Source organism: Pectinophora gossypiella, chromosome 10, assembly GCF_024362695.1.
Source record: "Pectinophora gossypiella chromosome 10, ilPecGoss1.1, whole genome shotgun sequence".
Taxonomy (NCBI): Eukaryota; Metazoa; Arthropoda; class Insecta; order Lepidoptera; family Gelechiidae; genus Pectinophora; species Pectinophora gossypiella.
This window is the reverse complement of record NC_065413.1, coordinates 11404747-11418927: the sequence shown is the minus strand read 5'-3', so window position 1 is coordinate 11418927 and position 14181 is coordinate 11404747. Positions and strand designations below refer to the sequence as shown.

General features: G+C 39.0%; 1 protein-coding gene across 1 annotated transcript in view; it reads right to left on the bottom strand.

The window, feature by feature from the left end:
• LOC126370411 (serine protease hepsin-like) overlaps nt 1-12262 on the bottom strand; it is a 31083-nt gene extending 18821 nt beyond the window's left edge. The window contains exons 1-3 of the mRNA XM_050015249.1: nt 12066-12262; nt 11208-11322; nt 2549-2711 (exon numbers count right to left, since the gene is read on the bottom strand). Of these exons, the coding sequence (XP_049871206.1) occupies nt 2549-2711; nt 11208-11322; nt 12066-12119 (332 nt within the window). The 5' untranslated portion in view covers nt 12120-12262. The remainder of the gene's footprint in view (nt 1-2548; nt 2712-11207; nt 11323-12065) is intronic.
• Between the last annotated feature and the right edge of the window lie 1919 nt (nt 12263-14181).

Sequence of the window (14181 nt, the reverse complement as noted above, 5' to 3'; positions counted from 1 at the left end):
TAGCGCTTTCACCTCATCGTCCCACCAATTATCCGGCCTTCCACCCTTCTTTCTTTTACTAGTTCCACATAATTCCACAGCCACCTCATTCATATCTTCCTTAAACATTCTCCACAGATCTTCTAAAGTCATATCTTTCGCATCATCATCTATCACTTTAGCCCATTTATTATCCAGCCTTTCATTATAATTACTTATTACATAATCATCTTGCAAATTCTCAACTTTTATACGTTCAAGTTCAGTTCTGGACACTCGCGGGCGATGTCGCCAACGCTGGAACAGACCCCTAAACCGGGTTACCACTAAGTAGTGATCTGTGCTCACACCAGATCCACGGTATGCTCTCGTGTCCACAACCTTACTACGCAATCTTTCGTCTACTATCACAAAATCTATTATACTTCTCTGTTCATTCCTCTGTCTTGTATACAAGTGAATCTTCTTGTGTCTGAACATAGTGTTAGTCACAAGAAGATTTCTCTCTAAACATACATCTAACAAACATAATCCATTTTCATTCACTCTGACATCACCATACTGTCCCAAAACTTTCTCAAATCCATCACGACTCACACCTATCCAACCATTAAAATCTCCTAGTAGAATTAGCTTTTCATTCATCTCACAATCACCCAATGTATCTTTCACACTCTGCCAGAAATTCTCTTTTTCACTTTGGGGTCTTGAAGTATCCGGGGCATAAACACACAAAACAAATAATCGTAATAGCCCCACTTTCAGTCGCACCCAAAGAAGTCTGGGACTCACACATTCATATCCTTTCATACAGCGGCTTATCTGAGCTGATCAGCTGACATAATAATGCCTATTCCTTGACTGGCCCGCTCAACACCACCAGTCGGCACTCCTGACCATAAAGCCGTCTTGTCGCCATGGCTAGTCATGCCGGTGTCTCTTCTTTTAGTCTCACTCACACACAATAAGTCCAACTTTCTTCTATCCATCATATCACATATTTCTTCCATTTTATCTGACATACCTCCACAAACATTCAGCGTCGCAAAACGGCTCTCCACAGCCCGCTGTTCGCGTCTGCTGGGGAATAGGCGTGACAAGTTGCGAACTGTGTCGCCGCCACCGGGTACGTCAATTTTAGGTCCCATTTTGTTCCCACGAGCAGCTAGGGAAATATCTTGTCCACTCCAGCAGAGCCCCGCGTGCTGGAGTAAGGCATTATTTCCATCCTGGAGTCGCCCAGTTCCAGGCCGGCGCGGCACGCTAGAGACTAGGCTCGCTCCTAGCCATGCAGCCCTCGGCGCGGCATACCTAGGCTTAGCGGAAGAAGGAAATTAGGAAAAATAGGGTGTGACAGGAAAGTTTGGGAGTAAGGGAAGGAAATTAGGGATTTCTAGGATACTATTAATACGGAAGGAGCATGGGATATACTAATAGTAGCTCGAGGGTCCGGGAGCGCATACCCGTATCCACCTGAGAGATCGCCGGACAGGCAACAGCGCAGGTTGGATCCTCTGAACGGGGATCCTCTGAACGGAGTATATACTATTCTTCATTAAAGTAACTATTCTTCATTAATATTTAAATAATGTAAAGTGAAATCTTAGCTATTTGCAGAAAGTAAACATACTTCCGAGATCTCTATTCAAACACTTGTCAAAGTCGATCTCGTATGTTAGTATTTCCTGATAAATGACGTATTTATAAACCATCTCATGAATATCATGCTGAGCAAACATTGTTTCTCAATAAATAAATGAATCACATGAAATGAGCTTCTTGCACTAATTAGGTTAACTCCTCGTTAATCTTTATATATCTTAGGTAGATAACGACCTACATAATACAATTTTATTGTCGATTTTTTTTCTCGTTTGTCTTCTACACTCACTTTTGACCTGTTTATATTTAAACAAGATTATACCTGCTGATGTTTGATTGAACACCTTCTTTACAGAATTCATTTATTAATTCCTCACTACTATCAAGGGCTCCCAGGTCCGGTTTTTATTTTTTTAAATTAAGGTGTCTCTTTAGTACCACAAAACAAAAACCGATGGGATAAGATGGACAGTGCATTCGCATTACGTCACATTGCGTTTTATTGCTTGACGTGTCTAACACCACATTGACTCAAGGGTTGGTGAGGTGATAACCGAAGGGTTATCGGCCTTACAACCGATAGGATAATAAGAAGATATCTTATCTAGCATAAATAGTTGATTCCACTACTCCCCTTGATTCCTCCACTCTTGGCCACTCAAAGTCGACAGACTTTGGGCAATCTCCGGCCAACCTTTCGGATAAGCGTTGAGGTCATCACACCATCTCTTACCCCGTTCAAATAACACACTGCGCTGCAAAGCAGGTAGATTTCACTGTTGTTGGGAAAAAATTGCGAACTTGAAGTGGGACTGAACGAGACACGTTTGTCGGACACATCCCATCAGATGGGCACGAGCCGTTACTCATTGGGTGCGTCAAGACAGATACATAAATCGAGGCAGACCCCGTAAAAAAGAAGAGAAAAAGAAAGAAAAAAATATTAATAATAAAAACGCAAGCTCACCCCTTGACACAATGAGCGGCGGTAAGGACGTATCGGTCGTTGATGAGCATGCCTCCGCAGTAGAACCTCTTGAAGTATGTCAGTTTAGCCATCCAGGGGAACTCGTCCACGCCGGCCTCCTCGCCGCCCACGATGCGCGACACTTCGTTCCTTTCGCCGCACTCTGGAATTGTGATAATGAATTAAAATATTGTGCATATTAAGAGTTCAATTTTCACTAACACAATTGGCTCGACCATTATAGACACACAGCTCAGAGGAGTAGGTACTTAAGTAATTAATTTTGCAATGGATGTACCTCTGACTACCCCAATTGGGATATAGTTGTGAGCTTATGTTATAAGTAAGTAAAATGATTATTTTTTAAAAAGAAACATATATGGAGTAATGAAAATGGGAAAAATAAGTAATATGGTTCATGACGCTTCATATAGTATATAATTTAGGCAGTACTTAATAATTTAAAAAAAATTGTCATTTACGTCGTATTACCTAAATAAATCCAAAGTGGTAATTTTGCGTTGCATTTTTCATAGCTTTAACGTTCTCCAGCCAGAACTCTATTCATTTGCCAGATGTTTTACAAAGAAAGCGGTATCGTTAGCATCTTCTGAGCTTTAAGACCTTATAACATGCAACAACCTATGGCTTATGACCATTTGAACTTGGTGAAAATGGCCGTTAAGTAAATTCTATAAAGAGTGTTTCTCAACCATAACACGTTTGTAGACGGTAAGGTTAAGTTACTGGTTTTTGTCGAATAGAATTGTAAGATGGAATTAGAATACGATATTGGAGTTTCGTAATCTAATGAGCAATCGCCATCTTCTCTTCTTCCCGCCAAATCCTTCACCTCCTGATACGACACGACCTGCACCTTTTCTTTTATTTGTTTCATAAATGTTCTCGTAGGTCTACCCCTTCCTCTCTTCCCTCAAGACCCCACCACCAACCGACAAGAGCGCAGCTCTTAAATAAAGAGAGAGAGAGAGAGTTATCTAATGATGATAGGTAAGTACTTAGGTAAGTATAAGTAATATTGAAAATAAACTACGTTTTATGATTCTCCGTCAATTAGGTAGTTTCTTAGGTCAACGATAAATTATGAAATTCTGATTACTAAAGAAACACTGATCTGATGGTGACAAAAACATTTTCTTTTTTCTAATTATCTTATTTATGAATTTTAATAAAGAAAAATGTAATAATAAGTGCGATAACAAATTCCACAGTAATTTCGTGATGACGCGACGTTTAGTAAAAAGTATCTCATTTGACTAATTGAAAACTAGTAGGCGGGTACCGCTAGAACTTCTTTCCTAATTTCATTTTTCCAATATTTACTTATTAGAAACAATGGTTCTACTTCCGGCCAAGTAGTTAATGCCATCTGCGGCAAATCTACAATAAGTCACGTAAAAAAAAATGGTTCTACCAAAATAAACATAAAATAATACCTAGATAAATCACCCGGGGTGAGAGGACTGTTTTTAAAAAGTCAATTTAATTGAATTTAAAACTATTTATTTAGAATAAGACACACGTATTGTCTAAAAGAAGTTCAGCTTAAGACTACTTTAAAAACTAATGGGAAGGGACCAAGCGTCTGATCTCATCACGGCTTATCTTATGCAACGTAGCGCATTCTCTAGGCAGTCTAGACGCTTCATGAGCTTATCTTGGTGAATGTGCAACGTGGCGCATTCTCCAGGCAGTCTGGACGCTTAACTCCTCCCTCCATAACTTCGAAATTCTCAGGGGATGATTTTTGAGACTGAGAATTTCGACGTCTTCTTAAAGTTATGAAGATACCGATAAAAATTGTTAAAACTAAGATTATATATAAAAATAGAGTTCCTATACTAATGCTATTTATATTTACCGCACTTACACTTTTATCACTTTCACTTAGCACAACACTGTCAGTTTTTTTTAGGGCGTACGACAACACTTGGAGATGTCGCAGGTCGACCTCATCCAAGTTGATAGGCTTCCAGGGCGATGCTGCTGCTGAAGTTGGGATTTCCGGAAAATTTATAAGAGGTAACTTGGGATATAGTATTGGAGATGCTTCGGAACTATGATGCCTCAGTGTGACGTCATCGATTTTTAGTTCGCAGTTATCATCGATCACAGCCAGGTAAGTACCTCTGATGTAGATTCTGCTCATCTCACTTCCACAGCGTGTCTTCAAAAGGATGTTGGCTTTAGAGTAGAGAATCCATCGATTAGGTTGTATGGGCTCTACTTTAATTGTCTTCACTTCCACCAGGATAGGATAACAGGTGGTAATATTCATAGTAAACTTCATTAAGTCCGCCACACAGGTATCCTCCATGGATCTTGGGGGAATGTGTTCTTCGTAGCAAATAAAGAAGCCTCTCTCCAACTCTTTGCAGCGTTTGGTGAGTGAGAATGTGTTCGAACCATTCGCAATAAGGTAAGGTTGTTTTGGGATAATTAGGACGGATTGATTTAGGTTGTTTGTAATAGGTAGAGGAAAGACGTGATAATAATCGTATATTCCCTTTTTGACCAAGGGAACTTCGATGATAAAGACTATCTGATTTTCTTTGATATATGCCTTAATCTCTACACACTGCTCTATTTTAATTAAATTTACATAATTTACGGGATATGCAAGGCTCTCTTTACGTTCAATTTTTCCTAAAACAGTTACAAATTCGTCAGTGTCTAATATTGACTGGTGGAGAGTTCCCATTTTGCTAAATGCTATTGCTGTTTCTATTTCATCCAATCTGATATACAACATTTGGAAGTTATGTAAAAATAAATTGTAAATATGAATTAATCTATTGTTTGTAAAATTTGTCATTGACTCATTCAGTATTTTTCTAATGTCCCAAATTTCCCTATCCAATTGGATGAAATTATTTTTTGTTACATTGCTGTTATTCGTAAATGTCCCCAACATTTCAGTGACCAGACTCATTTTCTTTAATTCTGAAATTTGTCGAGTTTTGAGTTCATTTAACATTTTATCATACTTCACAGCATCCTCATTGTCCAAGTTGCCAGTTATTACTTTTATAAGTGACCCTAAAGGGTTTAGTAGTCCACGTTTTATTCTTTTTGATGGATTTAATTGTCTGAGTTTAGTGAAAGTTATGTGTTTTAGGTGATCAGTTTGACTTTTGACATTCGCGAGTTCGAAATTAAAAACATTCTTGCCAAAATGGTTTAGGACGTGTTTGTTGAGGTTCGCATAGCGGTTGAAATTAAACTCTATATCATCGTATACTAAACTTAAATCTAGATTCTTAATTATTATCCACTTATCGTAACTTATAATAGCAGTTCCCTCTTTTACAGGAAGTATCCCGGGATTGTGTTCAATCCGTTGTAGCTTGGCCTCCTCCTGGCTCTGGCTCAACTGGACCACCAGCAGGAGCACGACCCTGTGGAGGACGACGAATGTCCTTAATAGGTACATTGGTATTACGGTTCCTAACATCGACAGGTACTACATTCCTACTTATCTCTCCAACCACTTCTGCTTTTTGAAACCGGGGCTTATCTTTACCGCGTCTTGTGTTTACCCCTTTTATAAATATCGTGTCTCCTTCTGCTAGATTAAACCCTGTCTCTCCTCCCCGTCTTTCTTTAACCTTTTCCTTTTTTTCTAGCATTTCCTCCGTCATATATTTATACAGATATTTGGTTCGTCTCGCGTGTTCGGCTACCAGTTTTTGCGTGTAATATTTGTCAAACTCGACGTTAAAAGCATTAGTACAGTCGGTATGTCCAAATACGACTTCAAAAGGTGTAAGTCCTGTTGTCGAATGTATGGTGTGATTGTACGCCATTATTGCGTATGTCATGATCGAAGTTGCGTCCGTAATTTTCTGCTCGTATTTCGCAAGGCGATAAATTTCTAGGATGGTAGAGTGAAATCTTTCGATCATGCCCATAGAATTCGGGTTATGAGGTGTCCCTATGTGTAAGTTTATTTTATAAAATTTTAACGTTTCTTTCATTAATGTATTATTGAACTCTGATCCGGGATCAGCGCTTATCTTCTCAGGGACACCGTAGAATGAAAAGTATTTTATCAGAGCTCTTACTACTTCCGGTGTAGAGCGATTAGGAATTTCGAAAGCCTGTCCTAGTTTACTAAACGCATCAATGATGGTCAGGAAGTATTTCCCTTCTATTGAGAACAAATCCATAAACAATTCTTGGAAAGGTTTTGTCTGCGTCTGTGTCAACTGCAATTCAGGTTTGTATGGTTTGCGGTCGTACTTCATTGCTTTACAAATTTCACACGCGTTTATCACGCTACTGACTGTTATGTTCATATTGTTCCAGTAGTATACGCGTTTCAGCTTCATGAGAGTTTCGTTGATTCCTCGATGACATGTCTTACTCTCGTGGTATTTTAAAACAATTTGTCGTTGCTCTTCTTCGTCCTCTACATGTATAACTCTTTTAGTGCATTCAAATAGTTTGACTGTCCCTTTTCTAAAAAGTTTTATAGCCGCTTGTGTAAACTGTTTACGGTGAATTTCATTTTCAAAATATATGAAATGCTTAGTTTTCGGTTTTACATATTCTTTTAGGAATTGAGTGACCAAATCTGGCCTATTTGTTGGTAAATGTGCTTCTAATATCTTTTGATTGTTACTAGAGATATTCTTTACAGCCGTTTCGTTTCTGTTCCATGTATAAATTAACATCTGATTAGGTTTAGAGTCTATGGCTTCGTTTAGAATAGGTATGCCATTTGTGTCCATGTCTGGTGCCGAATGAACAGTTTGTGATAGAGACATGTTACTCATCGTTCCTTCTGGTATTGTAATGGTGCTTTCAGAAGGCGATAATATAGGGTACTCAGTTTCTAACTCATGCTTTGTTGTTTCTTCTTTCTCTCCACTGCTTATTGATATTACTTCGTCTTCCCGATTTGGTTGCGCGTTACTTAACCTTTCAATTTCAGAAACCACATCATCCAAGTAAGAATGTAATCGTCTTTCAGATTCGTCTACATTCACCTGCATGGATTCAGTATCGTCTTTACCTAAAGCATTTAGCCTTATACGGGATAACGCGTCCGCGTTGATATTTTGCTTGCCATTCTTGTATGTCACTATTGCGCTCGGCATACGCACGTCTTTACCGAAATCTACGAAATTAATAATCGCCTCTCCATCTTTCAGGTCCGCAGGAATCGTCACGCGTGTTTCAGTACGTGGTTGAAGCTGCACTTCGTATGGTGGGTTATATATTATTGGTATTTCTACATTTTTCGTTCGGAGAACTTGATTCTGCATATCGATTGTGGCGCCTAGTTGTTTTAGAAGGTCGGAACCGATCAAGCCATCGTAGCGATTATCGACGTCATAAACATAAAACTTATGTTGTAACATGCTCTTAAAAGTTTTCAGAAGGGGTATGACGATGACTTCGTCGTGTCTGCTACGAGCGTGAGTGCTTACAACCTCGAAGGGTTCGAAGAACTTATAGTTGGCGAAGAACTCGTCAACTTTCCTTGGGCTGATAAACGATCGAGTGCTTCCCGTGTCTATCATAAAACGAGCATTTATCTCAGGTAAGTTGATGTGTGGTAATTTTAATAAGCTATCACAATTAAGATTTACTATCTCGGGTTGTTGGGTGCGGCCGGCTCGTGAAAATCCGGGGTAGTTTTTGGTTGTTTCCGAGCTGGTCGGCTCTTCATACAGATCGTAATATGCTTCATAATCTCCTTCATTTGGATGACAGTAAGTTTCCGCAAGTTCGTAGTTATAGAAAAGGTTATTATTACCTTCAGGTTCATCTAACATGTACTGTCTTGTTGCTGTTCGCATAGAGACATCAGTGTCCAATGGTTTGGAGTTGTTTACAGGGGGTCTGTATCCCTGAGGCTGGGGTGGAATCCCGAACCGATACTGATTGGGAATCCCGAATTTGAAACCCTGTGTGTTTTGATTGAAGTTGGGTCTAAAACCTTGAGGTTGGGGAATACCGAATTTAAATTGAGGGTTTGGTTTAAAATTATTTTGGTTTTGGGTCAGGTTTGGCTTATAGCCCATCTGCTGTGGAATCCCAAATTTAAATTGAGGATTTCCAGGTAATGGCATCCGGAACTGTTGTAAAGCACTTGGTCGAAAGACAGGTGTATTTTGTGGAATATTAAATTTAAAATTCTGGGGTTGAACATTTTGAGAATTTTGTGGTTGTACATTATGTGTTGAAGTTAACTGTTTGTGTTTAGAGTTATATTGGTGCTGGAAATTCACCTCTTCAGTTACGATGCCTAACGCATTTTCGAGAGTGGAGCAACCTTTTAGGCGAACAATACGTATTAGGTTTTCCGGAAGGTTATATAGAAAAACATTGAGCGCGCTGTTATTGTAAATGATCATTTTGGCTGCTTTTACGCCTTCGTCGGTCAACCGGTTTACTTTAGCAAATAAGGCGCTGCGAACATGTTGAATGCGGTTACAGAACTCATTGTAGGACTCCCCCGACTTTATTTTCATGCTCTCGAGTTCAATACTAATGCACTCCTCTGAGCGTGGGTCACCGAAATGCTGAAGTAACACAGATTTCAATGCATCCCAGGACGTAATGTCTTGTCTCTCACTGATAAGGGTAGCTGCTCTATCTACAAGCCTACTACTTATACAATGGAAAAGGTATGTGCTCTGAGCAAGGTTACCCTGTATCGTGTAACTATCTAGTACATATTGAGCTTTAGATAAGAATAAATTAAGCTGTTCAGGTTGACCACTAAACTTCGGTATCAAACACAGCATTTCTTTGGGAACTAACGTTACTTGAGCCATATTTATAGTTTTATAACGAAACACACACAAAATAAAATAAATGTAACAAACAAAAGTAATAAAAATACTTAAAAGTTCACTTATCACCTATTTTAGTGCGATATGTGAAAATCAGATATTCTTTATCTCAGTGAAGTTAACCGAAACAAACTATATAGAGCTATAGAGTTCACTTATTAATAATTGAGCCCGCAACTAACAGGAATAGATAAGCATAAGAAGTGGAATGCGAATTAGTCACTCACAATCTGCTCACTGCCATATCCTCCACGATAAAGCTGCACTGAACTTCGTAGAATTATGTGTCTCTCGTATTATGTGAAAACGATTTTCACTCTGTCCGCTCACTCACTTGTGTTTAACTTATTTATTTGGTTCGTGGATATCTGCGACTTTTTGACCCGACGACCGATTTTCTAGTCCTCAGGTGCAGCCTTAATGCAAATATCCTACCGGCTGCGCCAGATAAATCACCCGGGGTGAGAGGACTGTTTTTAAAAAGTCAATTTAATTGAATTTAAAACTATTTATTTAGAATAAGACACACGTATTGTCTAAAAGAAGTTCAGCTTAAGACTACTTTAAAAACTAATGGGAAGGGACCAAGCGTCTGATCTCATCACGGCTTATCTTATGCAACGTAGCGCATTCTCTAGGCAGTCTAGACGCTTCATGAGCTTATCTTGGTGAATGTGCAACGTGGCGCATTCTCCAGGCAGTCTGGACGCTTAACTACCTTCTCATATATTTACATAACATAATGCTCACGACTATATCCTAATTGGGGTAGTCAGAGGTACATCCATCGCAAGATGAACTAAGTACCCACGCCTCACCCCAGCTTTTTGTCGTCATTCTCATCGTGTTTCTCATTTATTTATTATATCTTTTGACTAAAATAAAGGATTAAACAAGAGATTGAACGTTTTTGAGACGTCAAAATAAAGCCAGTGATAAATAAAAGCGAGCTCCATACGGTCACGAGCAATATTATGTACTCACTTTAGAACCCTGTCGCACTATCATATTTGACATTTAATGAGACTTACGGTTTAATTTGTCAAAAGAGTTAATGTGACATAGTTTCAAAGTGTATACATATTACTACTCGTGACTGTACATTATGACAGTGTAAATAGAGCCGTTTGTACACGTATGCGCACCAAGTAGGGTACATTTCACTTTCAATCACTTTCCTTGGCATTGTTCGTAGGAGGATGTCGCAAGACAAATTTAACGGCCTCTGTGATCCAGTGGTTGAGCGTTGGCCTCACGATCCGGAGGTCCCGGGTTCGAATCCCGGTGGGACATATCACAAAAATCACTTTGTGATCCCTAGTTTGGTTAGGACATTACAGGCTGATCACCTGATTGTCCGAAAGTAATATGATCCGTGCTTCGGAAAGCACGTTAAGCCGTTGGTCCCGGTTACTACTTACCAATGTAAGTGAGCAATCGTTACATGAGCCATGTCAGGGGCATTTGGCGGCTCAATTATAACACTGACAACAGGGTTGATGAGGCTGGTATTCCACCTCACAACCCACACGATAAGAAGACGAAGGTAACTTATACGAAGTATTAAGATACTGATCTTAGTACCATCAGTATCTGCTCCGGCCATCTGTCAGCAATCATAGTCCGAAACTCCTGGTCTAATGTCCATGTTCACCAATTCGCTCAACCACTGGACCACAGAGGCCGTAGTTACCTTCTCATCAGCTGTGTGTGACTCAGTCCATCCCATTACGGGCGTGAGGGATGCATAGAGAACCACCATGTATTTGTCTCTCAATCCACCCCCCTTCACCCCTCCCGCTTACATATGTGTAAACGGTTTTACAACTTACTGCAAGTACAAGTGGTTCTGGGCTGATTCATCTCCATCAGTGGGGGTCGGTTGCCCCACACTCCACCGAAGAAGTTCTTTGTGAATATTCCACGCGTGTCTCGTACAACATCTCCCTGTATCAATCATAGGTACTTATATAGATATTATATAGATACCTCACTTACTTAATCATTGTAACATAACATAATATAAACAGCCTGTAATACGCTCCATTGTTGGGCCCAAGCTTCCCTTAATAAACCGTAGGGCGTGAGCATTCTCCATAAAAAAAAACATTATGTTAACTGACTATTTAGTAGGTAAGTAAACGTTTTGATACTTTCAATATTATCCTTAATTTTAAAAAAGGTGCAAAAAAGCATATAGTCCAATAAAATAATGTCCTATTAGTATGCTTTATCCTTAAGTGCCCTTGTTTACAACTTTATTTAAGTATCTTAAAATCTGTAGGTATAATGTTATTTAAATAACAGATTTCTTATCATACTTGCAACGGAAATCATAATCATCATCATTCATACCTAAATCTGGAATAATGATGACGATCGATCATATAAGTTATTCATGTTTTCTCTACATTAAGCTTAGAGTTTATTATCTAGCTTTCGTTTGTTTTTCTAGTGGCAGGTATAAAAATACATGACTGATGTATTAAATACCTACTTAGTACCTATTTTAGCACCTATTAGGTAGGTAAATCAGTTGATTTAATCAGTTTAATAACATTTACTTTTACCTAAGTGTAATGAAAATTACTTGTTTTTTTAAAACTTTTATAATTTATTGCAAATAGAGTTTAATTAAGCTCGTGATAAGTGACTAAGGAAATAACGTAAAAAAACAAAAAAACACAAACCTCGGTAAAAGAGAAAGCCAGAAGCACAAACACAAATCCAGGCCACTTCCACATTTTAAAATTAAAAATAAAATATATTTTTAGAAAAGAAAGAACAAAAGAATAAATTTGACAATTCGAATTTGGAATTAGCAGATGGCGCGCGGCTGGCGCATCGTCGTGGGTTGTTGGAGTTGTGCGCGCGGCCGGCCACTGAGATGCGCGGTCACTACATGCGTGATTTTGACGCCCCACTAGTCTAACTATATTCGACACTACAATATTAGTAAGTAATTATTTTGCCTAAATAGCTGAACTCGCACCTGCGGTCTCTTATGGAGCGGGCAGAGCCTCAAATCATATTAAGATCTTTTGCAGCCATTCTTGATACGGAGTCCTTATCAGGGTTCATCATGGTAGAGTAGGCAAAATTCCTTTATCAGTTTTTACGACATGTTGGGAACGACAACCAGCTGGACGCGTTAGATCCCAGCTCCAGTCCAACAAACCTTAAGTATTTTTTGTTGTATAAAGCAAAGGTTGTTGATAAAAAGATCTAGAAGGACGTACATACACCAAATTGAGGATGTCCTTAAAACAAGTTTAGTACGATCTACTCTAAACCGGAGGCACGCGTGTATGAAACGATTCATGCAGTAGTGGAGGAAATAAGTATGCCATGATCGGAGCAAATGTAATTCAATAATCTCTGCTTATGGTTTCCCTGGTGGAAAATAGGCGTGAGTTTATGTACTTATGTTTTTTTTTGACATGTGATTTCCCTAAGGCGGTATTTATACCTTCTTTGGAAATAAGGAGGTTTTTATTCTAGATTAGGTTTTTTGAGAACATCGCCATCATGACCATCCATCGTACTTTCCGATGTCCGTCTGACACGCCATCATAACTGGTGCTTGCTTTCTCGAGTCAAGCCCAACAGTAATTCTTTTTCTTTTCTCGAATTGACCAAATGAAGAAGTAATAATAAGATGTTTCCTTGAGCCTAAAAACCTGCTTAATAACGGTAACATCTCAGCGATCGAATTACCATACAAGTTCTTTTTCTACTTATCACGTCATCCTAACGTTTACAGCTGCTTAGACTGATTTTGCTTACAACGAAATTCTAGCTAGGTAAATACACACACATACAAAATATCACGCCTATTTCCCTTTGGGGCAGACTACAGAAAACTTCAATTGAATTGTATTTTAATTTAGGTACTTAACAAAATAGCTCTACCACGATTCTAGCGTTATCCCGAATTCCACGGGGTCCGCTTACCTCTTTCCCGCTTGATTCTTTTTGTAGGTCCCCCCTAGCTCCGCTTACCTAAACTGCAGATTTGATAGGTCCGCATTTTTACAGAAGCAACTGCCTGTCTGACCTTCCAACCCGCGAAGGTTTCAATGTTAGGTCACATACCTCCAAAAATGCATTTCTCGGGAATGTGGGTTTTCTCACGATGATTTCCTTCACCGCTAAGCACATGATAATAATTTATGATCCAAACATTAATTCGAAAACAAATTTGCTGGATTCTTGCCTGCGACCAATTAATTAATTGATTATTTTTGAAGGTAAAAATCGATATTAAAACGATTTTCAAAAAAGTGTTGGTTTGTTTTAGGATCGTCTAACATTCGAAACGTTATCAAATCAATTATTTACCAAGCAGCTATATGACCAATTTGATAAGAAAGAGGTTCTTAGCATCCTTTTGGTTCGACCGGTTGGCCGCGAAAGTAGCGCTTTCCCGTACCTCAGTCATCTGCACATTCACTACGACACCCGTTCAGCATACTAGACACACATTAGCTATGTTAAGTAGCTGTAAGTTTGCTATTTACGTAACCACGCGGCAAACGGTCGTGTTATATGTCTTTATCTACGAACTGGTGAATACTCATTCACTAGTTCGTACAAACATGATTTTATCACTACCCTATAGATAGATAAAATACTTTATCGAGCACAATGGACACAAGATACAGAAATAAGGACAACAGAGAGGCACAACAAGCGGCCTTATTGCTCATGCAGCAATTTCTTCCAGGCAACCTTTGGTACAGGAAAATTTTGTACAAGTACGTATAATAATAGTAAGAACAGAATATTAAGTCCCCATCTTGAAGA